The sequence below is a fragment of the Leptonychotes weddellii genome, chromosome 1 (assembly GCF_054177405.1).
Source record: "Leptonychotes weddellii isolate Sample4059 chromosome 1, ASM5417740v2, whole genome shotgun sequence".
Classification (NCBI taxonomy): Eukaryota; Metazoa; Chordata; class Mammalia; order Carnivora; family Phocidae; genus Leptonychotes; species Leptonychotes weddellii.
In genome coordinates, this window is record NC_138369.1 from 119,263,763 (window position 1) to 119,278,611 (window position 14,849).

Sequence of the window (14,849 nt, forward strand, 5' to 3'; positions counted from 1 at the left end):
CATTATATGCATATACTATATTTTGTATATCCATTCCTCCATTGGTGGACATTTGGGTTGTTTCCACCTTTTGGCTCTTGTGAATAATGCTGCTGTAAGAAACCCCAATGTTTAAGTATAAGTAGAGAAATTAACATGTAAACATGGATACTACCTGTGGACAATAGATTTTAAAGAACCATGAGACATAAAAGCACCAAATAAATATATGGACATTTTTGGCTTAGTGGAGGGTTAATTAGATATTCTAATAAGGCTTTATTTACAAACACCGTGGCATTCCTTCCATGTTTGAAAAATAGAGCCATTTATCTTTTTTTAAGACCTAATTACAGTATCATCATCATTATAATAGTAGTTTTCTGTACCTCATACATGGGAAAGCCAAGCCAAAACATCAACTAATAAGGACAAAAAAAAAAAAAAAAGTTATGGTTTGTGTGACTGAATGGACTCTTAACGGAGCTAGTAAATAAAAGTGGATTCCAGAGTGTTTTACTTGTTTATTTTAAATGTTCAGGTCCTTTTAGAATTGCTGCAGGCTGGAGGCATAGTTCAGTTTGAAGAGAGTCGGCTCATCCGGATGGCAGAAAAAGCAGAATTGTAAGTGGTTTTTAAGTTATACATTAATTCCCATTTACTAAGTTACATTTCTCTAACTGGAAGCCAGTTGATGCATTGCCAATTTTTAATTAAGAAAGCTATGCAAATTACAACAAAAAACCTAAATGCAAAAGTTTTTGTCTTTCAAGTCTAGAAATTAAGTAACATCTGCAGAAATTAACACTGAGTAAATTTGAAGTGCTTGTACATTTGTTTTAGTATGAAAATGAAATAAGTCTTATGATTTATAATTTTAGTTTTGTTTACTTAAAAGTTCCATTATTTTATAGATTTTTGAGTCACTTATTCATACATATTCTAAACAGTGCAGAATTTAACATACCAAATAAGGTCCAATATGTTAACACTATTATTTATCTCATTTGTTGAATATTTCATTTCTGAACAGAGAAACTTCACATAGTTCATTGATAACTCATATATTAACTGTTTTTATGTAACACATTGTTGCTTTAACACTTATTTTGTACCCAGCTTTTAAATTTCTTATAAACATAATATTCATGTTCAGCAGCATTTTAAACCTGTATTTAGAGGAATGGCAGATACTCCTCTCCCTTAGATACTGTAACTTCCATTTCACAGTAGAAATCACACCTACTATATTCATTTTTCCTAATACTAACCTCTGTAAGCAAACTTCTTGAAACAATAAGCTAATAACTGCCTGCCTGTTGGTACTCTGAAGTTTTTCCTTTTATGTTCTAGCTATCAAATTTGCGAGTTTATGTATGAACGAGAACACCAATATGACAAAATAATTGATTGCTACTTACGTGACCCGCTAAGGGAGGTGAGCTATGATACTGCTTTACCCTTTTTTCTTACTCAGTCCTCCCCTCCCCTTATTGAGTAGAAATAACTATTAAGTAGGTATAGCTATTCAGTAGAAATGTTGGGACATGTGTTTGCTGATTCAAGGTTTTCCTCATTTATTCACCAGGTTTTTGTTGAGTGCCTACTATTAGCCAAGTATACCCTGATCATTAAATCAGATATATTTGCTACAACTTTAGAACTTACAGTTTAGTGATGGAGACTGACAGTAAGGAAACCAAATACTTAATTACAGATGTGGATGAGTGAAGAGAAAATGGGTGCAACTTGAGGAGATACTGGGGAAACTGACTTCTACAGAGCAGCCAGGGAAGGTGACATAGAGACTGAGTTTTGGAATTTGAGGTGAAGCCAGTCAAGCAAAGAGCCAGCAAAAAAGTATTCCAGGATAGGGACAAGGATAATAGAAAAGGGAAAGAGTGATATGAGATGAAATTAGGAATGTGGATAGCGTCCACCAAAGATAAAAGTATATGATATTCCCTCATTTGGTTAGTGAAATTGAGACCAAAATTAATTGGAATGGATTTGCAACTTCCAAGAGTGTACCCTAAACATTAAACTCATTCTCTTTAGTGTCAGTTTTCCAGCAGTTTATCTACAAATGGTTTACCAGCTCCAAATAATAGATACTTACCAAGACTAGTACAGATAGTGGATAGTGACTGACTATTGCTTGAGTGAATTAATGAATAAGTTGTATTGTCTCGTGTTCTTCAGGAAGAAGTCTTTAACTACATTCACAATATCTTATCCATTCCTGGACACAGTGCAGAGGAGAAGCAGTCTGTATGGCAGAAAGCAATGGATCATATAGAGGTGCTGATTCAATAAAACTTGTTAAATTTCCCCATTTGTATGGATAGCTCCCAAATTAAGTGTATGCTAACTAAGTAATGGCAGGTGTCATGTTAAGTTGATCCACTTGAGGATTAACATCTTTTTCAGATTATTTCACCTTTTATTTGTATTCATAAAGTCCATGTCCTATACAATTTATTATATCATGACTTCTGAAAAGAACCCAAGTTCAGTCAGCCGAATGACAAACTGGAATATTAGTGGGTTCTTAGAACCTTAGAATGGCTCTGAGAGAGTAGTATTGGTCTTCCCCCCTAAAATGTGATAGGGAGCCGTTCACCCCAATCACCCAATGGAATTTTACAAACAGTACTCTAATGCATTGTTCTCTCTGATGTATTTCTCTCTTCTATGTAACAGTGATGATTCTGATTTTGTTTATGTATGCTGTGTTACAAGAATACAGGAGTTGACTTTGGAGCAAGAACTTTTTTTAAAAAAAAAACAAGCTTATAGATGCCTAAATGGAGAGACTAATACATGTGTGATGAACATGTGATCGCAATGCATTCTAAAGAGGGGCCCCAAAATCAGTCCTCACGTTAGTACCTTAGATTCATCATGTACACTGCAACAGAGTTAGCAGGTTTTTTGAATCTGTTGTTTTATGGATCACTAATAATTGAAAAAAAAAAAGTTTAATGAAAGATGCTGAGGTAATACTAGTTTTGGAGGTAACAAATCTACAAAGTTTTTTCCCTTGTAGCAAGGATCAGCTGATGGGGGAACTTCTGGTAATGGGTTTAGAGATGTGGTGAAAGATATGTGATTATTCGATATCTTTTAAAAAAATGTTATACATATGGAAAATGATAAAAAAGAATGAGCTCTGAAACTTTGAGGAAACATTGCTTGTTACGTGAATTCTTTGTTCTAGTTCCTGACAGTTTTAAAGTTTAGAGAGAGAGGAAATGTGCACAGCATCTTATGTGAAACATGTGCTGTGAAGGATGGGGCAGTCCGTCACCAGATATGTGGTCTGAAGTAATTGCTACGCTTTTTCATCTGTAGGATTGAGAACATACGTGTTATTTAATGTTACCCTATTCCTGCTAACAATAAGATGAATATATCTTGGTGGAAAGAACCCAAGGAAACCTTTCTCGATTTTCATTTGTATCTTTTTTCCTTTAATCATTTTGTATTCTTTTTCCTTTCATCAGTCCCTTTGTCTCCATAGTTGCATTATGGCTTCTTATTCATTTCACTTCATCTGCATTATGCAGTGGTTTGAGCACATGGACTCCAGACATCCAAAAATGAAGCTATGTCTCTGCATAATGTGAAACGTGATGAATTAATGAGTAAACAAATGACTCAGCAGAAAACTCATACTGGAGAAACAAGAAGTGTTTTTGCTGCACAATTATTTCTGCTGATTGTTTTCCCCACATCTGCACATTTTTTCACCTTGAACTTTTTCGTATCTCTTAAGGCCACAATTACAAATATATAGACTTTTTTTGAAGAACTTCTGTGGCTTCAGTAATATGAATAAAATCAACATTCAGTGTGTAGAGGGAAAAGTACTCAGAGTTTTCTGACAGTAGACACAGTGTGTAGATCAGTGGTTCTTCACACTTTGGGGGTTATAGACCTCTTACGAGAATCTAATGACAGATTTGGACCCCTGGTGCATAAGATTGTGCATGTACACAGCTACGTAATTTTGTTTATGATTTCAGGGATCCACAGACCGCCTAAAAGCTGTTCTTAGACTGGGTCTATGGATTCCAGGGAAAGAATCTCTAGTTTCAGTGGCTTTTCCAATATGGACAAAACATGCTTCATTAGATTTTTAAAAATATTTTTCATTTTGGGGCACCTGGGAGGCTCAGTCACTTGAGCATCCGACTCTTGCTTTTGGCTCAGACCATGGTCTCAGGTTCAGAGATGGAGCCCCGTGCCAGACTGTGCGCTCAGCAGGGAATCTGCTTGAGATTCTCTCCCTCCCTCCTCCCCCCCAGCACCACTCATACACGTGTGCACACTCTCTCTCTCTAATAAATAAATAAATCTTTAAAATATTTTTCATTTTGAAATATAGAAAACATCCCCAAAAGTGCATAAAACAAATGTGCAGTTTAATAACACATTTAAAAAAGCAAACATCCTAGGCCCAGATCAAGAAATCGAGTTATTTCCAATACCCGAGACTCTTTTTGTGTATCCTTTCCTGATCCCATTCTCTTGCCTTCCCTGATATGCCCAGGATCCTGGTTTTTCTGATAATTTCCTGCCTTTCTATATACTGCTACTTCACATGCCTACATCTCTAAAACGACATGTTTGTTTTGCCTTTTTCTGAACTTTACATAAATGAAGTTCTACTCTTTGAAGTTTGTACATTTTGTTGTAGGTAGCTGTGGTTCATTTTAATTCTTGGATTCCATTTTACAATTATATTAAAATTTATTCATTTCTACTGTTAGTGAACATTTCTATTATTTCTAGTTTTGGGCTATTAAAAGAAATCCATCCATGAGCATTCTTTTTTTTTTTTTTTTTTAAAGATTTTATTTATTTGTCCAAGAGAGACTGAGCAAGCAGGGGAAGTGGGAGGCAGGCTCCCCACTGAGCAAGGAGCCCGATGCGGAACTTGATCTCAGGACTCTGGGATAATGACCTGAGCCGAAGGCAGACATTGAACCAACTGAGCCACCCAGGCGTCCCCATCCATGATCATACTTATACATGCATCTTAAGCACAGCATTTCTTGAGGGCAGTCTAGCATTACAGCATCAGCTGAGAACTTAAAAAACAGTTTCAGGGGCACCTGGGTGGCTCAGTCATTACGCTTCTGCCTTCGGCTCAGGTCATGATCCCAGGGTCCTGGGATCGAGCCCCGCATCGGGCTCCTTGCTCGGCAGGAAGCCTGTTTCTCCCTCTCCCACTCGCCCTGCTTGTGTTCCCTCTCTCCCTGTCTCTCTCTCTGTCAAATAAATAAAATCTTAAAAAAAAAAAAAAAAAAAGGCCGTTTCAGTCTTTGCTTCAGACCTAGTCTATCTGAAACTCTGGAGGTGGACCCAGTGGTATGGTTCAGTAGGCCCTCCAGGTGATTTTGATGCATGCTAAGATTTGATAATTTCTGCTCTAGGGGCATATAATTGCCAGTTAATTGAGATAAATACATTAAACTTCACCAGATGCCTGCATTGTATGAGATTTTCCATTAGCTCTGTATCCTTGCTAGACTTCAAAATTTTGCCCATCTAGTGCATGTATAATGATATTTTATTATGTTTGAAATTTACATACCCTTAATTACTAATGAGATTGATAGTCTTCTTGTTTATTGGCCATTTAAATTCCCTTTCTGTGATGTGCTTGTTGAAGTATTTTGCCCATTTTTCTATTAGAATGTCTCTTGTACTTTCATCATGTATCTTGGATGTTAGTCTTTTTTCAGTGATATATATTGTGGATATCTTCCACTCTATGGCTTTCTTCAGTGGTTCTTTTTAAGAAAAGTTCTTTTTTTTTTTTTAAGTAGTCAAATCATCAATTTTTTCCTTCTCTACTAAAGGAGAAATTCTCCTATATTATTGTCTAAAAGCTTTCTTGTTTATTTTGTTTTTGTCTTTGAATCTTAGGTCCACTTGAAAGCAGTTTTTGTACATGGTATAAGAGTGGTGTCCAATTAATTTTCAAAGTATGGATGTCCAGTTTTCCCAGCAACAGTTATTTTAAAAAGTTGCCTTTCCCCATTGCTCAGCAGTGCTACTTTGTCATAAGCATATCAAGGATCTATATGTTTGATCTGTTTTTCAGCACTCTCTTCTGCTTTACTGTTCTGTCTCTCTCTGCATCAGTGCCACACTACTAAATATTGTTGTTTTATAATAAATCTTGAAGAGAGTATTGGCTATTCTTGACCTTTTATACTTTTATTTATTTTTAAATTTTAACTTTAATATAGTTAACATACAGTGTTATGTTACTTTCACGTGTACAGTATAGTGATTCTACAATTCTATACATTACTCAGTGCTCATTGTGATAAGTGTACACTTAATCCTCTTCACCTGTTTCACCCATCCCCCTACCCCCATTCCCTCTGGTAACCATCAGTTCTCTATAGTTAAGAGTCTGTGTTTTTGGTTTTTCTCCTTTCTCCTTTGTTTTGTTTCTTAAATTCCACATATGAGTGAAATCAATCATAGGGTATTTGTCCTTCTCTGACTGACTTATTTCACTTAGCATTATACTCTCTAGCTCCATTCATGTTGTTGCAAATGGCAAGATTTTATTCTTTTTATGAGTGAGTAATATTCCATTGTGTATATATACATGACTGTTGTAAATAATGCTGCAGTAAACATAGGGGTGCATATATCTTTTCAAATTAGTGTTTTCGTATTCTTTCGGTAAATACCCAGTAGTGGAATTACTGGATCATATGGTAGCTCTATTTTTAATTTTTTTATTAATGTATTTTTTAAAAGATTTTATTTATTTATTTGAGAGAGAGCAAGAGCGAGAGGGATCACAGAGGGAGAGGGTGAGGGAGAAGTAGACTCACCAGCGAGCCGAGAGCCCAATGCAGGGCTCAATCCCAGGACCTGGAGATCATGATCTGAGCCACCCAGGCGCCCCTATTTTTAATTTTCTGAGGAACTTACACACTGTTTTCCACATCAGTTTGCATTCCCAACCACAGTGCACGAGGGTTCCTTTTTCTTCACATCCTCACGCACACTTGTTTCTTGTGCTTTTTGATTTCAGCCATTCTGACAAGTGTGGGGTGATACCTCATTGTAGTTTTGATTTGCATTTTCCTGATGATAAGTGATGTTGAGCAACTTTTCATATGTCTGTTTGCCATCTGTATGTTGTCTTTGCAGAAATGTCCGTTGTGTCTTCTGCCCATTTTTAATTGGATTATTTGGTTTTTTTTAGTGTTGAGTTATATAATTCTTTATGTACTTTTGATACTCATCCTTTATTGGATAGGTCATCTGCAAATATCTTTCCCATTCTGTAGCGTGTCTTTTAGTTTTGTTGTTGATTGTTTCCTTTGCTGTACAGAAGCTTTTTATTTTGATGTAGTCCCAATAGCTTATTTTTGCTTTTATTTCCCTTGCCTCAGGAGACATATGTAGGAAAATGTTACTTACAGCCGATGTCAGAGAAATTACCGCCTGGGCTCTCTTTTAGGATTTTTAGGGTTTCAGGTCTCACGTTTAGGTCCTTAATCCATTTTGAGTTTATTTTTGTGTCTGGTGTAAGAAAGTGGCCCAGTTTTATTCTTTTGCATGTTGCTGTCCAGTTTTCCCAGCACCGTTTGTTGAAGAGGCTTTTTCCCATTGGATATTCTTGCCTCCTCTGCCTAAGAGTAATTGACCTTGTAATCATGGGTTTATTTCTAGGCTCTCTATTCTGTATCTGTTTTTGTGCCAGTACTGTACTGTTTTGATGACTACAGCTTTGTAGTATGTTTTGAAATCTGGGATTGTGATGCCTCCAGTTTTGTTCTTCTTCAGGTCTTTTGTGCTTTCATACAAATTTTAGGATTATTTGTTCCAGTTCTATGAAAAATGCTACTGGTATTTTGATAGGGATTGCATTAAATCTATAGATTGCTTTGGGTAGTATGGACATTTTAACAATATTGGTATTCCCAGTCCATGAATGTGGAATATCTTTCCATCTGTTTTTGTCATCTTCAGTTTCTTTTATCACTGTGTTAAAGTTTTCAGGGTACAGGCCTTTTACCTACTTGGTTAAATTTATTCCTGGGTATTTTATTATTTTGGGTGCAGTTGTAAATGAGATTGTTTTCTTAATTTCTCCTTCTGCCACTTCATTATTAGTGTATAGAAATGCAGTGGATTTCTATATATTGATTTTGTATCCTGTGACCTTACTGAATTCATTTATCAATTCTAGTAGTGTTTTGGTGGAGTCTTTAGGGTTTTCTATATGTGGTATCATGTCATCTGCAAATAGTGAAAGTTCTTTTTCCTTACCAAGTTGGATGTCTTTTATTTCTTTTTCTTGTCTGATTGCTGTGGCTAGAACCTGTAGTACTGTGTTGAACAAAAGTAATGAGAGTGGACACCCTTGTCGTCTTCTTGATTTTAGAGGAAAAGCTCTCAGTTTTTCACCATTGAGTATGAGGTTACCTGCAGATTTTTCATATATGGCCTTTATTACATTGAGAAATGTTACCTCTACACCTACTTTGTTGAGGGTTTTTATCATGAACAGATGTACTTTTATCAGATGCTTTTTCTACATCTGTTGAAATGGTCATATGGTTTTATCCTTTCTCATTGATGTGATGAATCACATTGATTGATTTGCAAATAATGAACCACCCTTGCACCCCAGAAATAAGTCCCATTTGATCATAGTAAGTGATTTTTTTAATGTATTGGTGGATTCAGTTTGCTAGTATTTTGTTGAGAACTTTCATATCTGTATCTATCAGAGATAGTAGCCTGTGGTTCTTTTTCTCATAGGGTCTTTATCTGGTTTTGGCGTCAGCAAATACTGGTATATCCTCATAGAATATATTTTGAAGCTTTCCTTTCTCTTCTACTTTTTTTTTTTGTAAAGATTTTATTTATTTATTTGAGACAGAGAGAATGAGAGAGATAGAGCACATGAGAGGGGGGAGGGTCAGAGGGAGAAGCAGGCTCCCTGCCGAGCAGGGAGCCCGATGCAGGACTCGATCCAGGGACTCCAGGATCATGACCTGAGCCGAAAGCAGTTGCTTAACCAACTGAGCCACCCAGGCGGCCCTCTTCTACTTTTTGAAGTAGTTTGAGAAGAATAGGTATTAACTGTTCTTTAAATGTTTGGTAGAAATCACCTGTGAGGCCATCTGGTCCTGGACTTTGTTTGCTGGGAGTTTTTTGATTACTGATTCAATTTCTTTGCTGGTTATGTTTGTTCAAATTTTCTATTTCTTCTGGATTCAGTTTTGGGAGGTTATATGTTTCTAGGAATTTATCCATTTCTTCTAGGTTGTCCAATTTATTGTCATATAATTTTTCATAATATTCTCTTATAATTGTATTTCTGTGGTGTCAGTTGTTATTTCTCCTCTTTCATTTTTGATTTTGTTTACTTGAGCCTGCTGCATTTTTTTTTTTTTTTGATGAGTTTGCCTTAAGGTTTATCCATTTTGTTGATTTTTTTCAAAGAACCAGCTCATGGTTTCATTGCTCTGTTCTATTTTTTTTAGTTTTTTTTTTTTTTAAGATCTTATTTATTTGACACAGAGAGACACAGCGAGAGAGGGAACACAAGCAGGGGAAGTGGGAGAGGGAGAAGCAGGCTTCCCACAGAGCGGGGAGCCTGATGTGGGGCTCGATCCCAGGACCCTGGGATCATGACCTGAGCCGAAGGCAGACGCTTAATGACTGAGCCACCCAGGCGCCCCATTTTTTTAGTTTCTTTATCATTTATTTCTGCTCTAATCTTTATGTCCTTCCTTCTACTGTTTTGGCTTTTGTTCTTTTTCTAACTCCTTTAGGTAGAAGGTTAGGTTGTTTGAGATTCTTCTTACTTCTTGAGGTCGGCCTGTATTGCTATAAACTTCCCTTTTACAACAGCTTCTCCTGCATCCTAAAGATTTTGGACCATTGTATTTTCTTTTTCATTTGTTTCCTTCTTTTAAGATTTTATTTATTTATTTGAGAGAGAGAGCACAAGAGGAGAGAGTATGAGCTGGGGGAAGGGCAGAGAGAGAGAGGCAGAAGCAGGCTCCCCACTGAGCAGGGAGCCTGACATGGGGCTCAATCCCAGGACCCTGGGACTATGACCCCAGCCGAAGGCAGACACTTAACTGACTGAGACACCCAGGCACCCCTGTTTCCATTTATTTTTTTATTCTTTGATTTCTTGGTTGATCCATTGATTGTTTAGTAGCATGTTATTTAACCTCCATGTATTTGTGGTCATTCCAGACTCTTTCTTTTGGTTGACTTCTAGTTTCATAGCATTGTGGTTAGAAAAGATGGATGGTATGATTTCAGTCTTCCTGAATTTGTTTGGACTTGTTGTGGCCTAACTTGTGATCTCTTCTGAAGAGTGTTCCATATGCACTTGGGAAAAAAAAAAAAAATGTGTTTTCTGCTGTTTTAGGATAGGTTTTGAATATATCTGGATGGATATATGGATTTCCATCTGGTGCAGTGTGTCATTCAAAGCCACTATTTCCTTGTTGACTTTCTGTTTGGATGATCCTGTACATTGATGTAAGTGAGGTGTTAAAGTACCCTTTTACTGTATTATTATCAGTGACTTCCTTTCTGTTATTAACTGCTTTATGTATTTGGGTGCTCCCATATAAATATTTACAGTTGTTATATCTTCTTGTTGGATTGTTCCCTTTATATTTATATAGTGTCTGTTATTTGCCCCTCGTTACACTCTTTGTTTTAAAGTCTAGTTGTCCAATATAAGTATTGCTACCCTGGCTTTCTTTTCACTTTCATTTGCATGGTAAATGCTTTTTTATCCCTTCACTTTTGATCTGCATGCGTCTTTAGGTCTGAAATGAGTCTCTTGTAGGCAGCATATAGATGGGTCTTGTTTTTTTAATCCGTTTTGTCATCCTGTGTCTTTTCATTGAAGCATTTAGTCCATTTGCATTCAAAGTATTATTGATAGATATGTATTTACTGCAGTTTTGTTACTAATCTTGTGGTTCTTTTTGTAGTTTTTCTCTGTTCCTTTCTCTCATGCTCTCTTCTTTCATGGTTTGCTGGCTTTGTTTAGTGGTATACTTGGATTCTTTACTCTTTTTTGCATATCTTTTACTGGATTTGATTTGTGGTTACCTTAGGTTTATATATAACATCTTATGCATATATTAAGTTGATGGTCACTTAAGTTTGAACCCATTTTTTTACTCCTTTCCCTTCCAGGTTTTAGGTGTATATGGTGGCATACTTTATATCCATTTATTTTGTGAATGCCTTGACTGATTTTTATAGATATATTTTAATGCTTTTGTATTTCCTACTTTTATTTACTGTCTTTCTTTCCACTGAAAGAGTTCCCTTTAACATTTCTTGTGGGACTGTTTTAGTGGTGATGAATTCCTTTAACTTTTGTTTGTCTGGGAAACACTATCTGTCCTTTTATTCTTTTTTTAAATTTTTTTATTATTATGTTAATCACCATACATTACATCATTAGTTTTTGATGTAGTGTTACACGATTCATTGTTTGCGTGTAATGTCCTTCTATTCTGAATGGTAGCCTTGCCAGATAGAGTATTCTTGGCTGCAGGTATTTTTTTTCTTTTAGCCTTTGAATATATCATACCACTGTCTTTTGGCCTTCAAAGTTACAGCTGAAAAATCAGTGATGGCGTTATGTGGTTTCCCTCGTACATAACTGTCTTCTCTTGCTGCTTTTAAAATTCTCTGTTTATCAGTCCTTTTTGCCCTTTTAAATACTGTGTGTCTTGGTGAGGACCTCTTTGGGTTGATTATGTTGGGAGCTCTCTGTGCCTCCTGGATCTAGATTTCTGTTTCCATCCCAGAATCAGGAAGTTTTTGGCTATTATTTCTTCAGATAAATTATCTGCACCCTTTTCTCTCTCTTCTTCTGGAATCCCCATAATGTGAATGTTCTACTTGATGGTGTTGCTGAATTCCCTAAGTCTATTTCTGTTTTCTTTTTTTTCCCTCTGTCCTGTTCAGCTTGATTGTTTTCCATTACTCTGTCCTCCAGGTCACTTGTCTATTCTTCTGCTTCTCCTAGTTTACTTTTTATTTCATGTAATATATTTTTAATTTCAGTAATTAAGTTCTTAATCTCTGTTTTGTTCTTTTTTATATTTTCTGTCTCTTTGTTAAGAGTCTTACTGAGTTCCTCCACTCTCTTCTCAAGTCCAATGAGTATCTTTATGACCACTAATTTAAATTCTCTATTAGGCATATTATTGCTTTCATTTAGCTCTCTTGCTGTGATTTTTGTCCTGTTCTTTCATTTGGGACATATTCCTCTATCTCTTCATTTTGTTGAACTCTCTGTGTCTGCTTCTGGGTGTTAAGAGAGTCAGCTATGTCTCCTGCTGTTGAAAGTAGTGGCCTTATGAAGAAGAGATCCTGTAGTACCCTGCAGCGTGATGTCCCCTGTTCACCAGAACCTGGTGCTTCAAGGGGTCTTCTATGGGTGTTGCATGCATCCTACTATTGTAATTGAGTTGCCTTTGCTTTTAGTCCAGTTATTTGCAATAGCTCTTTGCCTTTTGTGGTCAGGGTTTGTTCCCTGTATTGTTAGTGGGTCATTCTGGGGTCACCTTGGTCTTAAGGTGAGTTAGACCATGCGTTTACCAGAGATGTGGTAGCCCTGAACTGCAGGAGACTACGGAAGTGGGGCATGCAGTGCTGGCAAGGTCCACACTGGCAAGAGGGACCTTGCAGCTGCTGGGGATCGAGGCAGGCTAGGTTGGAGGGGTCAGATTCGTTGAAGTGCCCTGGGGCAGGATGCATACTGTTAGCAAGGTTTGTGTCGGTCTGCTGTGGGAGGGACCTGGAATGGAGACCTGGCTGAAGGAGGCATGTCCACAGGAGAGCTGGGGTGCAGTGGTGGTGTATGTAAGTTAGTTAGAGAGTATTGGTGCTGTGCTCGTTCCTGCAGGTGGCTGTGTGTTTATGCTGGGGGGTTGGGGGGTTGGGGGGAGGGAGGAGCAGGGGAAGGAAATGGTGCCCACCAGCTCCTTTGTTCCTAGAGAGGTCTCCCAAGGATCCCTGCCCCTCCAGCACATGCTCTGAGATTAGCAAACAAATCTCCCTCCGCTATGCCGTATGCATTTTTCAAACTAATGCTGCTAATGTTGTATCTCCTCAGGACTTGTTTTTTGTGCCATCTCTTTAAGGGCAGAGACTCAGTCTCCTCTCACCCTCCAGGCTCTCTTACTAGTCTGCTGATTTTCAAAGTTCCAGGTTTAAAATCCCACTGATTATAAGTTTTCAAAGCCGTGTTAGGGGGTTTCATCTTCCCGTGTAGGCTTCCTGATGCAAGAGTCTGTTTCTCTCCCCTCTCTGTGCCCAAGGTGTCCATCCCTCCTGTGTTTAGTCCTGTTGGTCCGTTTAGCTCCCTACCGTGTCTCCACCCTTCCTACCTGCTTCAGTGGGGTCTCTTCTCTATATTTAGCTGTGGAGAGTTTGTTCTGCCAGTCTTCAGGTCATTTTCTGGGTAATTTACAGTAATGTAGGTATTATTTAGTTGTATTGGTGGAAAGTGGTGAGCTTAGGGTCCTCCTACTCTGCCATCCTCCCCACCTGTCGACCTTTTATACTTTTAAATATGTTATCAGCTGGTCATAGCAAAACAATTCTTTTATCCTTATGATAGTGACAGGGACTGCACTGAATCTCTCAGTTATTTTTAAATTTAATTGGCATCTTTACAATATTGAGTCTTCCAGTCTGTGACCATACGGTATAAGCCTTTATTCAAGAGCTTCTCTAAAGGTTTATAATTTTCTCTATAGAGATTTTCTATTCTTCATTAGATTAACTGTCACAATTTCATATTTTCATCATAGCAATGCTATAGTTAATGGTTTTTTTTAAATGTTTATTTCCAATATAAGTACAGTGTTTACTCTAAGGATTTTTATGGAAGTCTTCTATTTCTGGTATGTTAACAGTTTTCTCATAAATGAGTTTTTTCGCCTTTTCTTTCTTATTCTATAGTTATGGTGAATCTTACTGGTATTAAACTAGCCTTGAATTCTTGGATAAATGTAACTTGATCCTGATATTATCCTTTTTAAATATTGTTGGACTTTGTTTTTATTTAGGATGTTTGTATCAGTGTAGTTCTTTCTTACATTGTCCTGTTGAGTTTAGGTATCAAAAATTTTGCTAGTCTCATAAAATGAGCTGAAGTTTTGTTTTGTTTTGTTTTGTTTCCTATTCTCTGTAAGAGGTTAATTGTTGGCATTATTTCTTCCTTAAATGGTTGCTAGAACTCACCAGTGAAGCTCTTTGGGCCTGGAGTTTTCTATATAGAACTTTTGAGTATTCGTTCAATTTCCTTAGTGGTTAAAAATCAACGCAGGTTTTTCTAATTGTTAAGTTGGTTTATTAAATGACATTTTTCTAGGAACTTTTATCCATTTTGTCTAAATTTTCAAATTCTTGATATAAATTAATCCATAATAATTTATTTTTAATATCTTCAGATCGATGGGTAATATCCCCTTTTCATTTGTGATGTTCATTAGCTGTGCTTTCTCTGTTTTGAGATGTATTCTATAAAAGTAGTATAAACTACAGTTACTTGTATCTGCTCATTATTATTGAAGAGCAGGTACTAATACAGAAATATTAGATATATCATGAATGTTGCAGTCACAGTAACTTGTCTCATTTTTATTTGAGAATTTACCATGTTGATGCTGTTGTTGGTCTTTGCATTTCAGCCATGTAAATGTGCAATTGGAAGGATAGAAGAGTAGGTCACAGAAACCAAGTTAGAAGAGAGTTTCAAGAAGATAAGTAGCCAGTAATGTCTAGGAAAGTTCAAGGAGAGGGCAGATTGGAAGTCTTAA

General features: G+C 36.9%; 1 protein-coding gene across 6 annotated transcripts in view; it reads left to right on the forward strand.

Annotated features, from left to right (window-relative positions):
* Positions 1-14,849, forward strand: part of VPS8 (VPS8 subunit of CORVET complex) — a 244,539-nt gene that overhangs the window by 134,320 nt on the left and 95,370 nt on the right. For all 6 annotated transcript variants that reach the window (XM_081830850.1, XM_081830876.1, XM_081830874.1 and 3 more), the window contains 3 exons: positions 521-603; positions 1,333-1,417; positions 2,182-2,280. In XM_081830850.1, the coding sequence (XP_081686976.1) occupies positions 521-603; positions 1,333-1,417; positions 2,182-2,280 (267 nt within the window). The remainder of the gene's footprint in view (positions 1-520; positions 604-1,332; positions 1,418-2,181; positions 2,281-14,849) is intronic.